At 45.2% G+C, this 22519-nt stretch overlaps 1 protein-coding gene across 2 annotated transcripts; it reads left to right on the forward strand.

Annotated features, from left to right (window-relative positions):
• The first annotated feature begins 322 nt into the window (after positions 1 to 322).
• On the forward strand, positions 323 to 21887 carry LOC133129057 (fatty acid CoA ligase Acsl3-like). Of its 2 annotated transcripts, none has more exons than XM_061242879.1 (15): positions 323 to 341; positions 6517 to 7110; positions 8668 to 8845; positions 9545 to 9654; positions 10068 to 10206; positions 10717 to 10867; positions 11514 to 11637; positions 12594 to 12665; positions 13675 to 13814; positions 14583 to 14755; positions 15586 to 15660; positions 16212 to 16403; positions 16817 to 16931; positions 18426 to 18583; positions 18907 to 21887. In XM_061242879.1, the coding sequence occupies exons 2-15, from the start codon at positions 6760 to 6762 to the stop codon at positions 19062 to 19064; spliced, it is 2136 nt and encodes a 711-aa protein (XP_061098863.1). In that variant the 5' UTR covers positions 323 to 341; positions 6517 to 6759; the 3' UTR covers positions 19065 to 21887. The 2 variants fall into 2 exon arrangements, with proteins under 2 accessions (XP_061098863.1, XP_061098862.1); XM_061242878.1 differs by lacking the exon at positions 323 to 341 and adding an exon at positions 348 to 527.
• The last annotated feature ends 632 nt before the right edge of the window (positions 21888 to 22519 follow it).

The following is a 22519-nucleotide window of genomic DNA, read 5'->3' on the forward strand; positions in this document are numbered from 1 at the left end:
TCGACATCTTGGCTGGTTGGCATTGGCCTGTTTGTGCTGCCAGTAGTTCCATTCGTTCCATTCCATTGTGGCCGAAATACATTTTCTTTACTAGATTTTCCTTTCCTTTTTGCGTTAAAGCGCAATGTTACCCCCAGAAAAACAACAATGTATTATAATCTAAAGATAATTTTAAGAACACAAGGTAGACTCGGCTGTGACCGCGAGTAACCTCGTCCATCCACTCTGTGACATCACTGACCAGCCCCCAGCACGCGCCACCTCGAGCAGCCCAATCACAGACTGAAAAGCCGCCCCTTTCTTGATGATGTTTCCCTGTCACTTCCGGGCTGATAACGATGGTTAGTATCAAGCAACCAATAAGAAGGATGGAATTTTAATGTAATACCCTTTTCCGAGATATATTTTAAAGTTGTTTTCATACAGTATAAAGACAGACAGCTAGCTTGCTAGCTAGATACCAATGTTACATTTCTTCTATGCTTTTAATTGACGCCGCCATTGTTTGGAGATAGCTTTACAATAAGGTGAGTGTGTAATGTCTCCTTATTTTCCGTTGCATTAGCATTTAGCTAGCCAGCATTGTGGAAGTCATGCAGATGTGCTACGATGTTGTTCAACGGGTACGCTAGCTTGCATGCTAATTTAAGTGATAAAACAGATGGGCAATGTCCTTTAACTGTCTACATAAACCTTTATTATCTCAGAAGTGCCTGCCTTTTACCTCGAGCACCGGCGATGCCCTGGTCTGTACAGAATGCTACAACGTTGCATTCTTCCCTTATCGCCGAGTGATAAAATATTCCGATAACAATACATAAATTCAGCAAACCCAGCAAGTACTATTCCGTATCCGTGTCACACTGTTCGCATGACACACTGACACATTTACTTGGTATACAAGTCGCTAGCTCAGAACTGCATTGATTTGTTTTTATGATTGCTACCCACCGTAGTATATATTGCTAGATATCAGGCTGGTGATGTGGCCCATGGACAGTTGGCTTAATATTTTGTATTTCGTCGAATAGGATTGTGCATTCAGTGGGCCAGCCGCATAATGCACACATTAAGCATGCACCCTTAGCTCGGCGTCTAGTTTAGTGAATTGAGCGATTGTAGCCATTCAATATTTCTACAGAAGATAACCAGCAGCAACGTGATTAGTGAGCTCAAGCGGGAGAGGTAGAGTCACTATTGTCTCTGTTTGGCGTGAAATGTGTTATTACTTTACATCCCGTCTTTACAGAACTGGCCATATTAGGTACTTCAATAGGTATCAACCTTTATAATGTTTTTCTAATTGTACATTTGATATCTATAACGTGGGCATACAGCTAAACTTCTGTGAGTTTGAGAAAATCATCCGTGTACATACAAATAGACACACATGCTTGCATACATGTATAGGTGTATACATGAATAGGACCTTTCCCTGGGTTGTTAGGGAGTTGAACTGACCCATGTGAACCTTTTCCAAGTACCTCTTGTATTCTTGGAAGGGAACACATAATGCAGTAGTAGAACTGTGATGGAGGCCAAAATATTGTTGTAATTGTATAAAATAAAAGTGAGCGGCTATCATTAGGCAGATTAGCGTCGAATCAAAGCTTAAAATATAGTAAGACCTATTCAATTAAGAGGGAAATCACCAGTTTGTAACAGGTTCATGACTGTGGGTCAGAGTTCATTGGCCATGTGGCAACCTTGCCATTAGCACAGTTCTTTATTGCGAACACTTCTCTCTACCACATATCAGTGGTATGAATCATTCAGCATTAGCCTAAGGTATGCATGGGATCCTGTGAAGACGTGGCTCATGCAACTCTAATTCAGCCAATATTTTTTGGCGGAAAATTTGGAGTTGCCATACTAGCTTGACTGGTACAGAACCTAGGTTTGGGCACAAATCCAAATCCTGAACCTGTTTGGCCTGCTTTGAAACCGTCATTCTGCCTAAAAAAGCTGAATTCCCTACAGGCCCATCAACTCGTTATGAGCATAGCTGTGCTGTGTGACAAGCAAACGTGCTCCATTTCCATTGTGTCAGTTGTGGGTCCATCATCTTTTCTCAGTTTCTTACAATGTTCACCTAAGTCTGCCTCTGCATTGAGTGCAGGGCCATGGATTTTGAAGGAATGTTCCTCCAGTTGCTTCATGGGTTCAAAGTGCACGTTGCATAGTTTAAATACCAGGGCCCATCTGGTGCCGTCGGTTTCAGTGTGTTTAAATGTGACCCGGTCAATGACAAGGAGGATGCATTTGTCAAACGGGCTCATTTTGGACAGCATGTAGTGTAACGGTCATAGCATTGGACTAAGGGTCATACAAAGTTTCTGTTCTAGAGTGCTCCTAGTGTTGCAAGCTGTCTTTTAAGGACATTGATTGAAGAAGGAATCCAGCTTAAGGCCAATGCACTCTTGTCTAAGCAGTCTTTATACTTTGAGGGAAACGGGGTTAGTAATACAAAGCCAGACGGACTCCTCAGGCCATTGTATTTGAAGGTATCTCTGTGAAGACGCCGTTACTGTGAGGTTTAATCCAGAAGGAGCAGACCCACTCGGACTCTTGAGCAAATTCTGTGAGTTCCTTTTTAAATATTTTGTAATGGTTAACAAAACCAGTGATTATTTTGCCTTATTTTTGCAGGATTTCTTGCTCATATTTTCCTTTCAGACTTGCTGTCCAGCTGTTAAATTGGTCTCCAGTTCAGATATTTTCTCCTAATTTGGAGTGGCCAAACGTATTTGTAGGTCACTGTCATTGCTGCAACGTCCTCTGTGAATTCAGGACAGCACGGACACGTGCATGTTTCCAGCTCCTGCTGCTTTTCAGTCAACCAGAATGTCACGGTAGACCTATATTAGACATTGTTGATGTAGGCTGTGTTTTTGGCGAAAGGGGGTATGCATGGATATGTAGTGTTTATGACAGTGATATGTAGTTCTTATGTAGATCCCTTCACAGAGAGCGCTATCTTATTGACTGCTATGTATGACGGGATGAATAAAGGCATGTGCAAAGTACAGCTAAAACTGCTTTGATGTGAAAGGGGATCCTATCCTCTATCAACTGAATGGGTCTTCTGTCTGAAAATGCCTTGATGCATGCGCTTTAATGGCATGAAATGATCTAGTTTCAAAAGACTGATAAATTAATTATACAGGGAAATGTCATTTGACTGCTGAAAAACTATCATGAATTACTGCATGTGTCGAGAGCATCCTCACAAGTTGTTGATTTTGGGGGGTATTGTATATCATCACAACTGCAAAATATGCCCTACATACACATATTACTAATGTTATTACAATTTATCTTACACGTGACTGTAAAGTGAGTATAACTGTTTTGCAGTCTTTCATCTTATCCAACATCTATAGTACTGCAAAATGCGATAAGCCCATTGATTTAAGAATTTTAGGCCTATATCAGACCAGATGATGCTTTACCTAGTTGAATTTGTTATCTCTATGCAAGCCAATATGCCTATAATTTCCACGAGCAACAATTTCCAGAGCGACGTCCTCATGCCTGATTGAAACTGGAGACCTGCTTTTCTGGTTTAAACACAATTTCCACACAATTGCAGTCAGCCTTCATAAATCGCGCGAGGTGGTTATATTTGCATATTCTCCGCCCATTTTCTTGCAATCACGCATTTGAATAATAAAACCCATTCATTCACTTCGATTTTGTGAATAGTGATTGGCTTTCATCCGCAATGATGGTTTGATTTAATTATACAGCACCCTGGTACTGTAATCATTTTCATCCAGTGGAAACCGGTTTGTAGCCCAACTGGTTTCGCAGACGTCTAGTGCCTTGAATGCACCTCTTCATAATTCATTGTTTTCTCAGTAACAACCAGTTGTGGGCTTACATGGAGTGGAGCTGTCGATCTGTCCCATCTGGCGCAGCACAGATTCAGAAACGGACACCGTAAAGAAGCCTCACTTCCTGTAGTTAGGCGAGAGCCAAGAGTCAGTGTGAGCCGAGTGAGGCGTCAGGTCAAGGTGTGCAGGTGTGGAGAGGTCAAAAGGGGGATTCTGGGCGCGTGTGACCCTGACATGGACACCTCGTGTCCTCTTCCTCTGGGGAAGCTGTGCTGAGGTGTTGAGGAGCCCTGGCCAGATGAAGGACAGGGCAAGTTTCAGCCTGTTTCCTTCATCATCAGCCCATCTGCACCAGCACTGCGCCCACATTCCATACCAGTGAGCGAGACCACTAAACCGCATCTACTGGGAAAGTGGCTTAATGGATGGGTATTAGGCCACATTTTTCAGGACTCCTGCCCACCTACTAACCAAGCCAAGCCCTGTTTATCAGGTGGTATGCCTGATGTCACTGAATGAGGAAACGCGATGAAGAGAAGGGCCGAGGCTGTAATTCTAAGCGGAGCAGATCTGCGCTAGTCCTAGCTGTCGCTCGCTGTGTTGGTTCCTTTTCCTTCATCTCACACTCTCTCAGTGCTCTTTCCTGTCACAACTAATAAACCCCCATCATAAAGCAAGAATGGCGTATCTGCTGACTCCAGTCAGTCAAAATGGCCGACGGCGTTTTCCCGGAAATGCGGAACAAGATTCCAGGTCTACTTTGGCAGGTCCTTCCATTGTGAGGGCACCCTCAGACCCGATGGGTTAAATAAGAGCCATTTGACTCCGTGATAAGATCGGGAATGACAATGACCGTTATATTACGGGACAGCAGAAGCCGCGTAGCTGCTGGAGAAAATGGAGCGCCGGGCTCTGGCTGCCGCTCGCGCATCATTTATTGATGGCGTCGTGCGGAGACGATGGCTGCGATCCCACTTCCTCGCTCCTTCCTGGCACTCGGCCTGAGCTTGATCGCTGAGGTACCGGACCTTCACATCCCTCTCTCGGCACAGGAGGCATCTCACGGACGAGAGGACTTTCGACAGAGCCACAAACGTCTGCGTCCTAGCGACGGCTCTGACCTCGGGCAGAGCTGAGGAATTCATTCATCGGGCTGGACCATTAAATTTGAATAGGGAAAGTGTAACCGATGCTAGGACTTGTGGCTGGAGGTGCAATTGCCAGGTGGCTGGAGGAGCAATTGCTCTCCTGGATTTGTATATACTGCCTCTAGAGGTGGGATGTTGTTACTGCAGGTACATCTTCTTGAATCTTTAAGTGGCTGAGGAAGGGATACCGGCACTTCTTCTCATTGCAGCCCGGATCGAAAGCATGCCATCGAAGGTGAACACCTTGGCACTTTTGGATCGCGAACTTTCGAGCGAGTCCGCGGCCGCTTCTGTGCCATTTCACAAATGAGTCCGAGTTCGGAACTCTTTAACTCGCAGGCAGATCGATCTCTGTGCACGTCGACCTTCGGCTGAGACTCCAGAAATAGCCGGGAGCCGGAGGAAGCTGGGTAACGGAGCGCACCTGCTGTAATCGTACACCCCTCGCTGGGGATGTGTGAACCACTGAGGCAAGGTGTTTTCATTAACCCTACGCCCGCTGGAAAGGCACACTCCTAACGCGCCTCTCACACATCTACAGTCGCCAATCCTCCAGGAACGTTTTTTTGTTGTTTTCTGCAGACTTGGAATGACTTGGTGTAGACTAAGGCTAAGCTGTCTAGAGAGCTGATTGTATTTTTTTTTTTTTATATATAATTCTCTAGACAAAGGAGAAAATATCTTCCCTTTTAATGAATGGCTTGGAGTGGACTAGCCTGTAGAGCTGTGATCTGATAGTCTTGTCTGTGCGTATGGGGTATGGGGTGTTGCTTACCGCACATGCGCCGCGGTGGTAACATGAACTTGTGAACGTGTGTGCGTGTAACACCAGGGGAATTACATTTGCATGAGCTAAAGTGCAATCTGTCATTTTCAGCCTGACTCAGGATTTACAGCATTGCAGTGGTGAGAGGTGGGTGTGGACTGACTGGCCATCAGCTCCGCAGGCAGCTTTGCTCTGCCCCTCACTCACTCACTCTCTCTCACACACACACACAGTTATGCACACACATACGCACACAGAAACGCATACACAACCACCATCATGACAAGTTTGCATGACAGACGCCAATGAACATTTCACTTTTTGTAAAAAAAAAATTAAAAAAAAGAAAGAAAATGCAGTTTGTTCTCATTGGTTTTACATTCATCCTGCTACATGGTTGGACGGTTTGGTTTGACTTCTGATGTCACTCACCCAATTACAGTAGGGTACATGGATCAGGCGTCAACACACTGAAACTGCTTATGTAATAAACTGGGACAGGCAGAAACAGTCAGGCAGATGCATGCCTTTTTGTCATTTGTGTCATTGCAAGCATACCTGCGTGCGTACCCTCAAACTTTAAAGTGACAATGTACCTGAATCATGTTGTTTCAAACTCTGTTGTTTTGCATGCCAACTCAATCTCATGAGGAAATCTTTAAATAAGCAATGTAGTTAACTGCTGCTGGTTTGGTTTATGTGTCTGGTGCTTTACTGTTAATCGGTATGATCTGATGTTCTGCGGTGTGTGTGTGTCCACTTACAGGAATACTGTTTCCCTGTGGGTTCAATGGACATGCAGACAGACAGGCGGACTGACATTCAGCAGAAGTAAAAGCAGTGTGGGGGAGGACAAGTCGGGAACTAAAAAGCAGAACCCTTCTAGATTCTCTGTGACCGAGTGAAACCAAAAGGGTCCCGTCGCAGTAACAGAGACCAGTGGAAGAAGAGAGGAGACCACCATCTCTCCTTCACCGGCCCTTCTCGTGTCCCGCTCCGGCCCCTCAAAATGAGGCTAAAGGAGGACATCAACCCCCTGCTGCTGCAGGTGTTCCGCTCGGTGGTGTGGGTCTACTCCATCCTCACCTTCCTGCCCTGGTACCTGCTGTCTGGCGCAGGCGTGAACCTGCAGCGGGCCAAGCGGCCCAAGGCGCGCTCCACCAGCGGCCGGCCCGCGGGGCCTTACCGGGCGGTGAACGCCACGCAGCGGCTGGCCTCCACCCTGCACCCGGCCTGCGACACGCTGGACAAGGTGTTCGAGTACGCAGTGAGACGCTTCCCCCGCCGACACTGCCTGGGCACCAGGGAGGTGATCAGCGAGGAGGACGAGCCCCAGCCCAACGGGAAGGTCTTTAAGAAGGTGGGGCTGGGGATGGGGGGAGGCGGGGATGGGAGGGTAGGGGTGTGGTTAATCTTGAGGGGAGGTGGGGCTTGGAGGTTGGGTGTCCGAGGTGTCAGAAAGTAAAGGTCCTGCCAGAATCCAGCCCTGGTTTTCTTTTCTCCCAGGTAATTAGTGTTACTGATAAGCCAGACTGTCTTCACACATGACTCACTCCTGAGTGCGGACAACCAGGAATTAGTGACCCAAAATCGTGTGACGTTGCTTCAGATAAGTAATGATATCTTGGCAATCATTCAAATATCCAAGACCGAATTTTATGGATATGGTGTTGATATTATAAGCTAACCTTGGTGAAAAATGTATCCATTTTAAAATATTGGTTATTTTATAAATCAGGTTGCAGGATTATAGCCACTCATAACACTGTTACCTTTCATTTTGGGGTGAACATTTCAATTCCAGGTGTTCTTTATAAGGCAAAATTAGAATACCAAATGTCAATAAAATCTGTGACGATACAGTCCAAAAGTGTGTTGAACTGGCATGGAATTTCCTAACTGAGGAATCCCTATAGACCATTTCAAACGTGCTGCAGTAAAACTGAAAGTAAATTCTCGTAATTGTGAATGGAACATTCTGGGGAAATTTGAGCAGAGGAGCAGGAAATTAATATTAACATTAAACATGCTGGCAGTATCTGTCAGTCTGAGAAGTTTAGAAGAGCGATTACAATGCCACATACTAGATTGAGATTTTAAATGGCCGTAGGAGACAAGGAAGTGTGAACACTTCTGGCCTTTTTCTTTTTCTTTTTTTTCTGTTTGTTTTACCCACACACTGCCAGGCTGAAGTTTACTGACCATGGTAATGCTTTGAGACACCAGTAGCAAGGAAGTGTTCATACAAATACTGGAAGTGTGAGTTCTAATACACATTCTGTTAACTGCTGTCTGCCAAGAAGAATATGTTTCCTGTCAAAATATCCAAAAATGAATGAAATTCAACTCAATTCATGCTGGAATAGTGAGTTGAAATGTTGAGCATGTTAAGAAAACACAGTTAAAATGAGATATATTGGGTTAAACTCTATGCTGCAATGTTACAGTCTGCCTGTTGATAGGTGTTGGTATAGACCAGGAGCTCCCATGATGTTTGCTTCTTTATATTAAGTGGATCCATTCATGATCTATCAAACAGTTAATTGCTGGAATAGTACAATCCCATCTAACATAAAAAGTTCTCAAACTGTTACTGGAATGTTTTGTCAGTGTTATAACATTTCCACTACATTGAAGCAGCATTTGCTTTAGCTGGGATGCCTGTGATCAGATGATATAATTGAGCAACCTGAGAACCTTTCCTGAGAAACGGCAAGTCACACGACACGGAACAACTGCGCAACCGCTAAAGCATTATTGGATGTCCAAAGATTTCCTCTCATGCTCCTCCTTTGCATGGGAAACGTTCGGATTACCCACCACATCATGTGGTTCTTTGTATCTGTTTCTGTCTCCACTTCTCCATTCCAAATGCCTTGTTGAATATTTCAACGCGACCCTCTGTCTCCACCTGCAGGTGATCCTGGGGGATTACCGCTGGCTGTCGTATTCGGAGGTGTTCCAGGCGGCTGAGCGTTTCGGCAGTGGGCTGGCCGCTCTGGGACAGAGGCCCGAGCACAACATCGCCATCTTCTGTGAGACGCGCGCGGAGTGGATCATCTCCGCTCACGCCTGCTTCATGAACAACTTCCCCCGTGAGTCTGCGTGCGCACACACACACGCACATACACATGCACACATTCACTCGCACACATATACACACATTCTCTCACTCTACACACATTCTCTCTCTCTCTCACACACACACACACACACACACACGCTAAATTATTGTACTTTCTCACTTTCTCACCCCCCCCCCCCCGCTGTCTTCCTCATGCATGGTAATGCTCTGTCACACACTCATGCAAACACATTTAATATGCACACTTGCATCCTGTACACTTGCATACTTCTCAGTCTAAAATACTAGAAAATAAAATGTAAAAACACCACCATTGTACACACCTTTTTATTTTATTTTTTTCCCTCCACCTGTGTTTCATATCCTGAAATACAGACCATACATGGCATTGCACCAGTGGCAAAGTGCAGTTGGTTTCCATTTGTTTTAAAGGCAGTAATTTTTAAGGGATTTGCCTCATGAAAGCAGAGCTGTCCACACAAGTTATAGTCATGTCATCTCACCGCCCAAGATAACAAGGTAGCCCCCCCTTCCCCTCCCGAGTCCTGCCTACGCCATTAGCAGATAAGAACGTAATGTTTGCCATCAGTAAGATAATGCATGTGAGATTAGATAGGAGCGTTTACTTTGCGATTGCAGTTTAACCGCGCACAGAGTGCAGGCTGCTGGTGCTGCAGCACTCTCACTGTTGGCCCTTCCCTTGTTGCAGTCGTCACCTTGTACGCCACGCTGGGAGGCTCCGCCATCGCCCACGGACTGAACGAGACTGAGGTCACCCACATCATCACCAGCAAAGACCTGCTGCAGTCCCGGCTAAAGGTGGGCCGCACGGCACTCTGACACAAAATGGCGGCCGCTTCTGGCTCTGTAAAAAGGAGAGATGTGGAGGATAATTTGACTGGTTTGAGGTTGTGCTTCCCCTCTCGTTCTCTTGCTTGACTTTTTCCGTCCGTTCATTTTTCTGGAACATTTCCTGTTCTCCGCCAACTTCACTTCCAAGTGCTGTTTTTGCACTTGGCTTAAAAGCTTACCGAGCTTCACAGTAATTCGAAGGCATGACCCGCATTGTAAAAATCATATGCCCATCGTTTAATAAATAAAGATAATGACTGTTTTAGAAAGGAGGTTAAAAGATAATGATAATAAAAATGTCAAGTGGATTTATCATCATGACCATAACGGCAGTAGGAGTTCATGAGTTATGAATGAAACGTTCTCTCTGGGTTTCCTAGGCGATCCTGTATGAGGTGCCCAGACTGCAGCACATCATCGTGGTGGACGATAAGCCCACCGCCTGGCCCGGCACCCCCAGGGGCATCATGGTCCACAACATGGCGTCTGTGCAAGAGCTGGGAGCCAAGCCTGAGAACAGTATGGGGTGCTTTCTGTAGTGTGTGTGTGTGAGAGTGTGTGTGTGTGTGAGAGTGTGTGTGTGTGTGAGAGTGTGAGAGTGTGAGAGTGTGTGTGTGTGTGAGAGTGTGTGAGTGTGAGAGTGTGAGAGTGTGAGAGTGTGAGAGTGTGAGAGTGTGAGAGTGTGAGAGTGTGAGAGTGTGAGAGTGTGAGAGTGTGAGAGGCTCAGTCTCCTCCGTTATAGGCAGTTGCTGTATATGGAGAAGATGTTTCTTATACCCATAATGTTTCTTGCTGGTGCAATGGAGATGCACATTTATGAAGGACATCAGAATGCAAGTGAAATATATGTGGGCCCTTAGAATGTATTTTGTAAATGTGGACCTAAATAAAGAATTTGTGTGTGTGTGTGTGTGCACGTGTGTGAGCATGAGTAACTCCAGTGTTGTGTTGTAAATTGTAATATGAATTAGTATGAATTGAGGCGTAGTTTCCCTGATGACTGATGGGTGCTGACCTCCTCCTGCGCAGTGTCCCGGCCACGCATGCAGCCTGTGCCGTCCAGCATCGCCGTCATCATGTACACCAGCGGCTCCACGGGGATCCCCAAAGGCGTGATGATCTCCCACAGCAACCTCATCGCTGGCATCACCGGCATGGCCGAGAGGATCCCCAACCTCGAGTACGACCAACTCCCCCGCCCCGTCTCTACCCTCGGCCAACACGGTCACAGCACTCTAAATAAACGCGTTCATACTGAGGTCTCAGAAGTGAACCAACCAGCCCTTTCAGTCCCCAGAACGCCATATGGCACCTTATACCTCTTCAACCATCATCTGACTGCTGTGCTATTGTTTTGAGCCCGTATTAAAACACTACTCAATTTTCAACCAAAGGTAAAACCCCTTGACATTTGGGTGGAGTCACTTCTGGGCTTGGGACTGAAAGGGTTAAGTCAAGGGAAGAATTAACCCTTTAAAGAAGCACTATCCAACTCCACATCCTGCAGGCTACAGTGTCTGCAGGTACTTGCTTTCAACTGTGCAGTGCACCACCTGATTTGACCAATGAATTTATTTCCTCAACCAGGTGGTGTACCGCACCATTGGTACAAATAGTCCACAGGATGTGGTGTTCAGTAGCGCCTTTTAAGCTGTAAGATCAGAAATACATGCTTAGAATGTAACTGAACATTCTAATGCTGTTGTAACCACTATTACTTTTACCTGAAAGAAATTGAGCTGCTGCGATTGCCTGCATTTACACAGGCAGTTAGCAATGTTAGCATGTGCTTGTACGGATGGGCTGAGCTGCGTTTTTCTCCGCAGTGAGACGGACACCTATATCGGGTACCTGCCTCTGGCCCACGTGCTGGAGCTGAGCGCAGAGCTGGTGTGTGTGTCTCATGGCTGCCGAATCGGATACTCCTCCCCACAGACGCTGGCCGACCAGGTGAGCGCGCCTGTCCCTCCCATCCCACACTGTGCCCAACACACCTCTGTGTGCGTGTGTAACTAAACCCCCTACCTAGCCCTTACCGGTTACCCATACCTCTATGACCAGTGTACCCAAGATGTTAAAGGAAGAAAGTCAATTCTCAGCTCCCATTCCGCTTTAGCGTGGCCGTAGGAGAGGCCGGGAAGTGCCATGAATGTGCGTAGTTTCACATGTCTACCGTTCCTCTCTGAGAAAAGCATAACATTTCAAGACAATGCTCACGTGATGGTGAACGACTAAAATAAATAGCTTTTTTCCTCTACGTTAATACTATATTTTGGCCAAATAAACCTTCTATTTCATACCTAACAGTCTAGGCTATCCAACAACCCATACAAACCAAATAAGGACTCGAAAAGTACGGTCTGCATAGGCAGATTAACCTCTGGGTTGGACCTCTCTCTATTGTTCCTTTCTGATTGCATGGTTTTATTTCTTAACTAAAAAGATATTTCACAAATGACAAATAACTAAATGAGAAGCCAAGTTGGGCAGAATAGCCTGTTGTCTTAAACTCTTTTTCCTCATGTTTTTATATTTTCTTCTGTGTATAGTTTCAGTTGCTAAACTGTCCATATTACATTCTTTGTTGCTTAGTGGTATGTTTTCACCAGATATTAGGTTTTTGGTCTTGTTCTTGTTCTCCCGTTTCATTGTAATGGTTTTTTGATATTTCCAGCTGCTCTAAGTTAGGTTGTCTTTCATGTCGAAATCAATGGGCATCGATCAGTGCCGCAGAGATCCGGACAAATGAACAGATTTCCTCTTCTGACCGAGAGACTGAGGGAGGAAGGGGAACCAGAGCTGTTCAGGGCTCTGCCAGTATGCCTCTCTAGCAAGACCGCTACGGTCAGCACAGACGGATATCTCCGTCACACTGTTAATTCGTTTTATTTTTGGCTTCTCAACAGTCCACGAAAATCAAGAAAGGCAGCAAAGGAGACACGAGCGTGCTGAAACCGACCCTGATGGCCGCGGTGCCGGTAAGAACCGGAAAACTGGACACCAGCCCTCAATTATGCAGGCGGCGGCCAGCTAAAGCATGACATCAGCGTAATGCCACACCCACAATGCACTGTGGCTTTCAAGAATCGACTTCTGTTAAAGAAGGAAAAAGGATGACCTTTTCAGCCGCTTTCTCCAAATGGTTTGAGTGGTTTCACAAAGTTTGATCCAAATTGTGTTCAATTGTGTCGGGGAAATTGGAACTATTGGGAGCAGTTTATATTTTAAGAGCGGGGATATGGTCAGACAAAGCCTGGTTTGGGTAGGTTTTTAGGTTATTGATTGGTCTGTTTGGTTTACAAGGAGAGGCTTGATTAGTCAGGAGTGCGCCCGCCCTGCTTTGTTTCCCCATGAGTCATAGCGGGGGGGTGTTGAGCTCGGGGCTGTAATGCATTCTTTACGTCGCCTCTTTTCTCTGGGAAGCCTGGGAAGGAATGTGGCAGTGGCATGTGGGTGGTTCCTGCAACATACCCACAAGAGAATTGTGTGTGTGTGTGTGTGTGTGTGTGTGTGTGTGTGTGTGTGTGTGTGTGTGTGTGTGTGTGTGTGGCATTAGTGCTATGATGTGGTGTGAGAGTGAGACCAAGTCAAAGACATTTGTTTTCTTCATTTGGCTCTGTCAATTTTAGATTTGTAATCAAATAATTCACGTGGCGGAAGTGTTCATTGGAAACACTTGTGAAGCCGTTTGTCCCAAATATTATGGTACTCTGAAATTGGGGTCTATGAAAAGGTGAAACCTTAAGAGCTGAAAATCTGCACTTTAACCACACGGGAATTTTTGGATTACAAATCAAAATCCAAATCTGGAGCCGAGAAAATGGACCTCACTATATTTTGTTTTCATCCCATTCCTGTGTTGACCAGTTTTCTCATGGGAAACAATATCCAACAGTTATTGTAATGTGTTGGTATGAAGTGACCTGTTGTCTTATTCATGTACAAACCTTGTATCTGCTGATAAATGCGTACCCTTCCCCCTCGCAGGAGATCATGGACCGCATCTACAAGAACGTGATGACCAAGGTTGAGGAGATGAGCCGGCTTCAGCGCACGCTCTTTGTCCTGGCCTACAACTACAAGATGGAGCAGATCTCCAAGGGTTACACCACCCCGCTCTGCGACCGGTACGGCTAGGAGCAGCGAGAACACACGCGCGCTTTATACGCACACAGCTGCAAGCACACACATGCACACGGATGCGTGCTGACATCAGACAAATGCACTCATTCATGACTCCACATGCCGTCTGCTGGTCTGGTCTGGTCTAAGCCGGTATTGTGTGTAGAGATGCTTTGGAAGACTTTATTTGAGGAAATGCTGTACTGCGCAAAAGTCTTTACAGCCACGATGCTGTCAGAAATAAGGAATTGAATGGTTATACATACTGAAAGGATTACTATAAATAACAGTACACAGTTAAAAACTAAAGCAAATCACTATTTGGTGTGACTACCCATCACCTTTAAAAATGATCTTCCATACACTGTCAAGTTGACAAGTTCTGCTGGTAGGTTGTTCCAAACATACTGGAGAACTTGCCACAGTTGTCTCACGTGCTTCTGGCTCTCCCTGTCTCCCTGACGGCCTTGATCAAGTTTTTATATGAAAAATGTCACTTTACAATGAATATTTGGAAATCTCAAATTTGGTCTTTTCTACTGACACACTAAAACACCGAATATATAATATATATTATACAATACAAGATTTTAAAATATATTACATAAAACTAATAAAAATCAACAGGCCAATATGAAGAATGAGTTTTTTTCATCCCGTTCCAAACGTGAATTGACTTCTTTGCTTTTGTGTGCCTTTGTTTGTGTGTATGTACATTTGTGTGTGTTTGTGTCTGTGTGTGCATTTGTCTGTTGGCCCGCGTGTCCCCGCAGCCTGGTCTTCCGGAAGGTGCGCTCTCTGCTGGGGGGGAGGACCCGGGTGCTGCTGTCGGGCGGGGCGCCCCTGTCAGCCGCCACACAGCGCTTCATGAACATCTGCTTCTGCTGCCCCGTGGGCCAGGGTTACGGCCTGACGGAGACCTGCGGAGCGGGCTCCATCAGCGAGAGTGAGTAACAGACGGGACGGGAGGGACCGTCAGAGAGAGTGAGTCAGAGAGAGAGCAGGACGAGAGGGGAGGGACCATCAGCCAGAGAGAGAGAGAGAGTCAGAGAGAGAGAGTCAGAGAGAGAGAGTCAGAGAGTCAGAGAGAGAAAAGCATGAAGCATGAGAGGGGAGGGACCATCAGAGAGCGTCAGAGACGGGAGGGACCAAGCAGCCAAAACCAGGCATTGTTTTTGAAGTTAATTTCCTGGTCATTCTGAGAGACAGTGCTCACTAGCGCCACTGTGTTTGGCTCTAACATAGGTCATTTGGAGTCAATGGTACAATTGCGGTCAAAATACAAAGTCAATACTTTTTCCCCCACAAGACAATGTAGTTGCAATTGGTGTTTTATCTTCATCTAATGCTTCCCCCGATTTAAATTAATTTCCGTTAATGTGCTATTAGGACAATACAGCAATACTTTGTGGATGAATCAGGGACAGATTACATCACTCTCTCTCACACACTTAGCGGAGGAGCCGCATTGGCTTCAAAACACTTTTCCCGAGGACCACAGATAGTCAGTGGGTGACGTAACAGGCGCTTGGTCCATATTTTTCTAGTCTATGGGAGGAACAGAGCCATAATCAGCTCCCAAGTGTGTGGAAACGGAGCCACAGATGGAGGGTGTGAGAGAGAGGGAGATGTTTGAGGAAGATGAATAATGGAGGCGTTGAGGGAGGGAGATGGCACAGGGTTCTGTAGCGTGTGCCCTGGCTGGGTCTGTACTTGCTGAGGCGTTATGGAGTCACTCCCAGGTGGGTGTTAACGTCACGTGCGCCTGTGTTTCAGAGTGGGACTACAGCACCGGAAGGGTGGGCGCACCCCTGGTCTGTTCAGAGATCACCCTGAAGGACTGGGAGGAGGGTGAGTGCTTCTGGGACAGGGGCTCCATCGGCACCTCTGGAGGTCAACTGATCAGAATTTACACAGGAAGAGGGAGCAGGGACAGCTCTGTTAACTAATCTGTTGTCCCAGCTTCCACTTCCTGAGGGATTTCTGATAACTATCTGTTAAGTAATGCTGCTTGGCCTTCCTTTGTTTCTCATAACTACAGTATAAGCTTGACTGGTAACAAATGCTAGCGTAACCAAATGTAGAGTTTACTGTCTGAATTTGACCTCTTTTAAACTATACTTCTGTAAGTGCTACCTGTGTTCTCATTGCAAAAAACACTGTCTTAACAATTGTTGTAGTCCTATAATCTAATATTTTTTCTCTTAAGTAGAAAATATTAGCTAGTTTTAAGTTACATTTCTTCTTCACCCTATTGGCAATCTTGAAATTGATCAAACTTGCTCACCTCATTTAGCAAAAAAAGTAATAAACATAATATTTTAAGCCTAAATATAGTGAAACACTTGAGGCTTATTTTATTTCATTTTTTTGCGGCGCTCCAACCCTTGTCTGTTCTCCAGGCGGTTACTTCAGCACGGACCGGCCCTACCCCCGTGGGGAGATCCTGATCGGGGGTCCCAACGTGACCGTGGGCTACTACAAGAACGAGTCCAAGAACCGCGACGACTTCTTCACCGACGCCTCGGGCCAACGCTGGTTCTGCACGGGGGACATCGGCGAGATCCACCACGACGGCTGTCTGAAGATCATAGGTGAGGCAGGACTCTGGTCTCATCGTTGGGTTTAAGTGAAGATCATAGGTGAGGCAGGACTCCGGTCTCATCGTTGGGTTTTAAGTGAGGCTCATAGGTGAGGGTGGACTCCGGTCTTTACAATACGGTTATGTAGCTGACGCTTATCCAAAGCAACTTACAGTTACCTTAGCGACTAGCCACTAGGCTACAGGCTCATTGTGTGTGAGTGAGCAGAGCAGCGGTTCCTCTGGATTGAGGCCGGGCCGGCCTGTAGCGTAGCGGTTAAGGTACATGACCGGGACCCGCAAGGTCGGTGGCTGCCACTGCATTGCTCCAGGGGAAGATCGTCTCCTGCTTTATCTAATCAGCCGAATGACATGTAATGTAATGTAATGTAATGTAATGAGAGCGTGCCCCGCTCTGTCACGCAGACCGGAAGAAGGACCTGGTGAAGCTGCAGGCCGGGGAGTACGTGTCGCTGGGGAAGGTAGAAGCCGTGCTGAAGAACTGCCCCTTCATCGACAACATCTGCGCCTACGCCAACAGGTGGGCAAATCTGTCACCTGCAAGCCACGTGTGTGTGAGCCTCGCGGCCAATGGCGTGGGCTGCACGTCTAGTGAGCAGGGTCGGTTACTGAAATCCTTTTCCGTACGACTGGTACCCACCGGACTGAATCACAACGCAGATTTTGGTGCCTAATTTAAATTCACTAGCTAACGTTACACGACTTGGTCAGTGACGGCAGGTGCTGATAGGAAGCTTGCTAACGTTTAACGGTATTTTAATTATAAAGTGGTCTATAATTTAAACAAATAAAACAATGATTCACCTTTGTAGTGAAATAAAAAACATTTGTTATTGTTGTCGTTCGCTCAAGAGGGTATCAGTTTGTATAATTTGACCGTGAGTATCAGCAAAATTGAAATGCTACCCATCCCTCGTGACAACTCAGACCTGAGATGAAGTATACAGAAGGGCCTCACATAGCTGGTGATTCAGGTTATCTCTGTTGAAGTTCAGTTCCCTATGATTAGCGCTGGTCTATGCTGCACTTACTGTATGTGAGTTAGACCCCACAGCAACTGTGTGATTTTCTGGGGCCAGCTAGAGCTGTCCATTTGCATCAACCCTGTGATTTATTCACACACCCATCCATCTGCACAGATGTGTCTCTATTGTCAGATAATGAATTTTAACTACTGTTGGTTTTTTACTAGCCGAAGAACTCAGGAGGATGCCTTTGTTTAGAATTGGTGAGGAAATCTGTAACTGCACCAAAAAAATAGTTGCCACCCCTCCTCTCTCTGGCTTAGCTTATTTTAGACCTACTGTAGGCACATTTAGAGCCAAGAGGGGCTGAATGGCCCTTTCTTCTCATTTCTTATCAGTGTTCCGGTGCTTTCCTTGTGAAAACTGTTTGACTCAGCGGAATCCAGTAACCGCCAGAGAAAAACACAAGAAAATGTAATTTAATTACCCAGTGTTCCATTTGCAATTTCTACTCCGCCTCTGGGTTTACCGTAAGAATGCGAATGCAGTCTTGCTTCCCAATTAATTTGGAGATGATGATATTTTAGGCAGTTTTTGTTTTTTATGCAATAGGGTTGCAGTTGCATGATTGTACTTCTGCCTTTGTATTTCATTGCAGGTGTTTTAGAACAAGGGTTCCCAAACTTTTTTTCTGATGTGACCCCAAATTAATTTTAAAAAATTTTACGCAAGCCAAACAGCCCAGCCCGCCTCGTACTGAACAACAGCATTTAACCATGAACATTTTAGCGATATGACCTCTTGTACCTTGTTTATTACAGTTGGGTTGTTGTGATTTTTGACACGCAGTAGCCTACGTGCACATATTCCAAACAGACGCATTGTTTTACATTACGTTACGTTACGCTACATTACATTACATTTTTTAAATGATGTTTTCAGGTGACCCCCGTCCTCCCACAGTTTGGGATCCACTGTTGGGAACCACTGAACGTTTGAGGCCTCCTCTGAATAATGACCTTTGCCCTTTCCGTTCCCTGTCTCCGCAGTGAAGAGTCCTACGTGATCAGCTTTGTGGTGCCAAATCAGAAGCAGCTGCTGGCCCTGGCGGAGCAGAGAGGAGTGCACGGCTCCTGGGAGGAGATCTGCAATAACGCCGAGATGGAGAAGGAGGTGCTGAGGATCATCACCGAGGCTGCCATTGGAGGTGAGGGATAGGGGCCTTCACGTCTGTCACAAACCCCTGCCTCAGCAGAGATGCTAATCAGGCTTCAGATACCGAGGGCACATCCTGCCCATCTTATCTCCCCATATGGCTATGCACCTCCTACACACTAGCTGTTCCTCTTCCGGCTGCGATTCCTCCCCCGCTCATGAATCCTTTACTCGGGTTTCCAAATGCGTTTCCCGTCTCGGCGGGGCGGCACGTCGTCTGTTCTGGCCGTGACGCGTTTCCTGTCCCGGCTGTCGCGAGCTTCCTGCTCTGAACGTGATGTATGTTCTCTCTTTCCCGTCTGTCCTTCCCCGCAGCCAAGCTGGAGCGGTTCGAAATCCCCAGAAAGATCCGCCTGAGCGCCGAGGCCTGGACTCCAGAAACGGGACTGGTCACCGACGCCTTCAAGCTGAAGAGGAAGGAACTGAAGTCACACTACCAGGAGGATATAGAGAGGATGTACGGGGGAAAGTAGGGCGGCGGACGGGGTCGCACGCTTCCGGTCTTCTCCCACCCTGACACAGCAAGCTCCTATCAAATGGGGAAATACTTGAATCCGCTTCTTACACGCAAGACCAAATAAAACGAAACTGAAAAATTAAGTGACGATTGAGAAGGGGGAGGGCGTATCGCGATGCGTCGCCGTATGATTGGCCGCGTGATGTGCCCTCTTCTGGTTGGTCACGAAATGTGTCCTCGCCCATCGGCTACGGACCCTCTCGGTCGACGACGCCGGAAACAGGTGTTCGTCAAGGCGAGAGGCGACACGGAGATGTGTTTGTAAATGAAGTCGTCATGGAAACCCCTATCCTTTTCCGCATTCGAGGACATTCGTCAGACAGGCATGAGGTCTGAAATGAGTATTCAGCCACGGTGTTGTATGATGGAACCTCTTAAGTCTGTCCATATTTCACTTTGTGCAGGGATATGTTGTATACTTGGTTTGTTTGGTTCGTTTTGTCCATTTATTGAATATCCTTTGAACCTTAAGCCATTGAATATTGTACACAAATATTTTATTATTGTTTCTGTAATTGTATTTGCTTTTGTTTGGGGGAAAAAATTTCATGTTGTTGCAATAAGCTCTTTATCTGAGTTCCTCTTTATTTCTTCGTCCTGTGAATGATCGTCTCAAGGAGTGACAGTTTAGCACCCGAGGAGAGATGTCGCATTCCTACATTGAAGGGTTTGTGTGCCTGCTATGATAGCAAGAGGACACGTTCTTTTGAGGCTTTAGTCCATAGTTGGATTGTTGTGTTACATAGAACTAATGTGAAATCACAAAATATTGGATCAAACAACCCATCTTGTTCAAGGTGTGCTACCATTTTAAAACGGAAGATATGCAAATTTGCAGCAAAAAAAGGGCCTTGTACCATCCTGCATCCATCGAAATGAAGGTGTGTTTTCATTGGCCAAATCATTATTCTTTCACAGCATGACCTTATCTGATTGGCCCTTCTGTGAACCTTCTAAACGCCAGTTGACAAGAGCGTAGAGAAGTAATGGAAACACTTCCGGTCACTTTAATACAGTCTGCTTTCAGTCTGTTTCTATCTTCTGTGAAGTTGACACATATAGATCGGGGTCACTCCATGGACACTTTTCCGTTTTAAATGCACATAACGCTTCTTTTCACTGTTCAGATTGACAACACTGATATTGTTCCTGATGGCCAGAACCAGCAGCTGCTGTACAGAATACATTCTCAGTGATGACCAATGTAGCACATGAATGTTTCTCTTAAAGTTGAAAAGGTACTATGTTCGCGTTCTTATGAGTGGTCTATATTAACTAGTGGACTAGGTGTGTTGGAAGAACATTGTAATGTTATTGTTGTTGAAATCATGATCTGCTTTTTAAAAATAATATTAGTTGAATGTGCAATATACACAGATCATTCTTCTCGGCCAAAATGAACACGCATGTTCCTTGTGGGGCACACCTCTCGAACATCTAGTGAAAGAAATACAATAAGACACTCTTGCAGATTTGGAATAGTTTACCACCTTGGTTTTCATGTTTATAGTAATGACAAGACGTATGTATATTCTGTATATTGATATGGTTTTTAAAGTTTTGCATGATTTTGGAACAACTGAAGAACACTAAATTTGCATGTGTAGAATTGGCGAAGGCTGTGGTTTTGGACTTTGTGCCTGAACAAATGAAGAATTCGACTTGTTTCTGTTCATACTCTAAATCTCTTCAATTTCTTTCTCCCAAATATTATCTACTGTAATATGCCAGGTCACACTATCTGAAGGCTGTACTCTTTAAGGTGTACAAAAGAACATCATGCAATGCAAGCTATAACTGGGGCTTTTAAAGCTACTGTGGATTTTAAAAGGCCAGTGACGTTCTCTATGGTTCCCCCGTTGAAGTCTCAATGTCGTTATGACTTAAATCTGGTCTTCCTTCCAGCTGTTTAGACTGAGTCATTCTTATGGTTTTTTGTAATGATTTGAAACTGGGTGTATTTACTGTGCCCCATATCCACTTGAAGTCCCTTAATATGCTTGCTGGATTGGCACATAGAAAGTGGCTGTAGCAGGGTACAGTACATATTCTTCAGCAAATATGGGTGCTACAGTGCACACAACTGATTTAATATATTGATTTAAGGAGGTTGCACAAAATGGCCAGGCATAATCTTATAATTAAAATTGGGGAGGGAAAATAGGGACTAAACAAAATTTTTAAATAATAGTCTGTTTCTTGTGCCAGTTATACACCGGGGGGGGGGGGGGGAGAGTTACTGATTCAGCACTCAGTAAGCTCTACACCAAACTGCAATTTCCAAATCATGAGAAAGTGTCTTTGTACTGCTTGATATATGTAGTTGCCTTGTTAGATTGTTTTAAATCCGTTCATATGAAAAATTTAACACAGTATATTTATGGGAGAATGTTTTTATTCATGAAATGCAGTGAGGTTATGCTCTGCTATCCAAGCATTTCACATGAGTAATATAGATTCAGCTGCTAAAGAAGATCCATCAAAATGGCTGAATTGTCACTCCTTTTTCCTGTACTGTAAATAAAGTGGGGCAGTGATCAAAATTCACAGGTGATCATAAATGTACAGATATAATCTCTTATGTCTACTTGAGCTTTGTTACTTTGACCAGGTCTTTTGTTGTTTCTCTCTTTTTCAGGGGGTCGGGGGGGGGGATCTCCCATGTTTGCTTGCAGAAGCTTTGCCTTGTAACATACTGCAGGTCATTGCCAATGCATCCTACTTCACTGAACTGTAAATTGGCCTTGGAAAGATGTTATAAAAAATATGTGTTTGCTCAGTCTGAACTTTCTTTTCTGTGTTTGTATGCTTTCATGTTGGTACTGAGAAACAAGTGAGGATCTATAGAGTCCATATGTTTCTTTTTTAATGTATACAATATATTACAATATTTAATGTATAATGTAAAAATCTAAACAGAGATAGCCTAGCTCTGCATTAGAGCCTCAGTAAAACCGTGTGGAAGAAGATGTTGTACATTCTCTTCTAAGTGGGTTACCAGAGCAAAAAGAAGAGGTCTTGGGTGTACGTCTAGTGTTCAACAGGTTCACAGGTCAAGTGCTGTGGTACACAAACAAGCCAAATGATTTGCAATGTATTTGTAAGAAAATCTTAAGAAACCGTAGTGCCAGACTTACAAAAGACCCCTTTTGGTAATGTTTTATGGCTTTGTATGTCCCCTCATCCTTAGTTACTCCAATCAACTTGAATCAGATTCAGCAAGATATCTGTCTATAGAATATGGAATGGACATGATTTAGCTGCACACTTGCTCACTATCTCTTCATAGGTTTCTTACTTAGCATTACCACTTGCCAAAACTTTATTAAAGTTGCAGTCCAGTGTTCTCATACTGCATTTTGGAGGATCTTCTGAGTAAATGGGAACAAATAAACCGATGTTTGTGCCTTT

This window comes from Conger conger, chromosome 5 (assembly GCF_963514075.1).
Source record: "Conger conger chromosome 5, fConCon1.1, whole genome shotgun sequence".
NCBI lineage: Eukaryota > Metazoa > Chordata > Actinopteri > Anguilliformes > Congridae > Conger > Conger conger.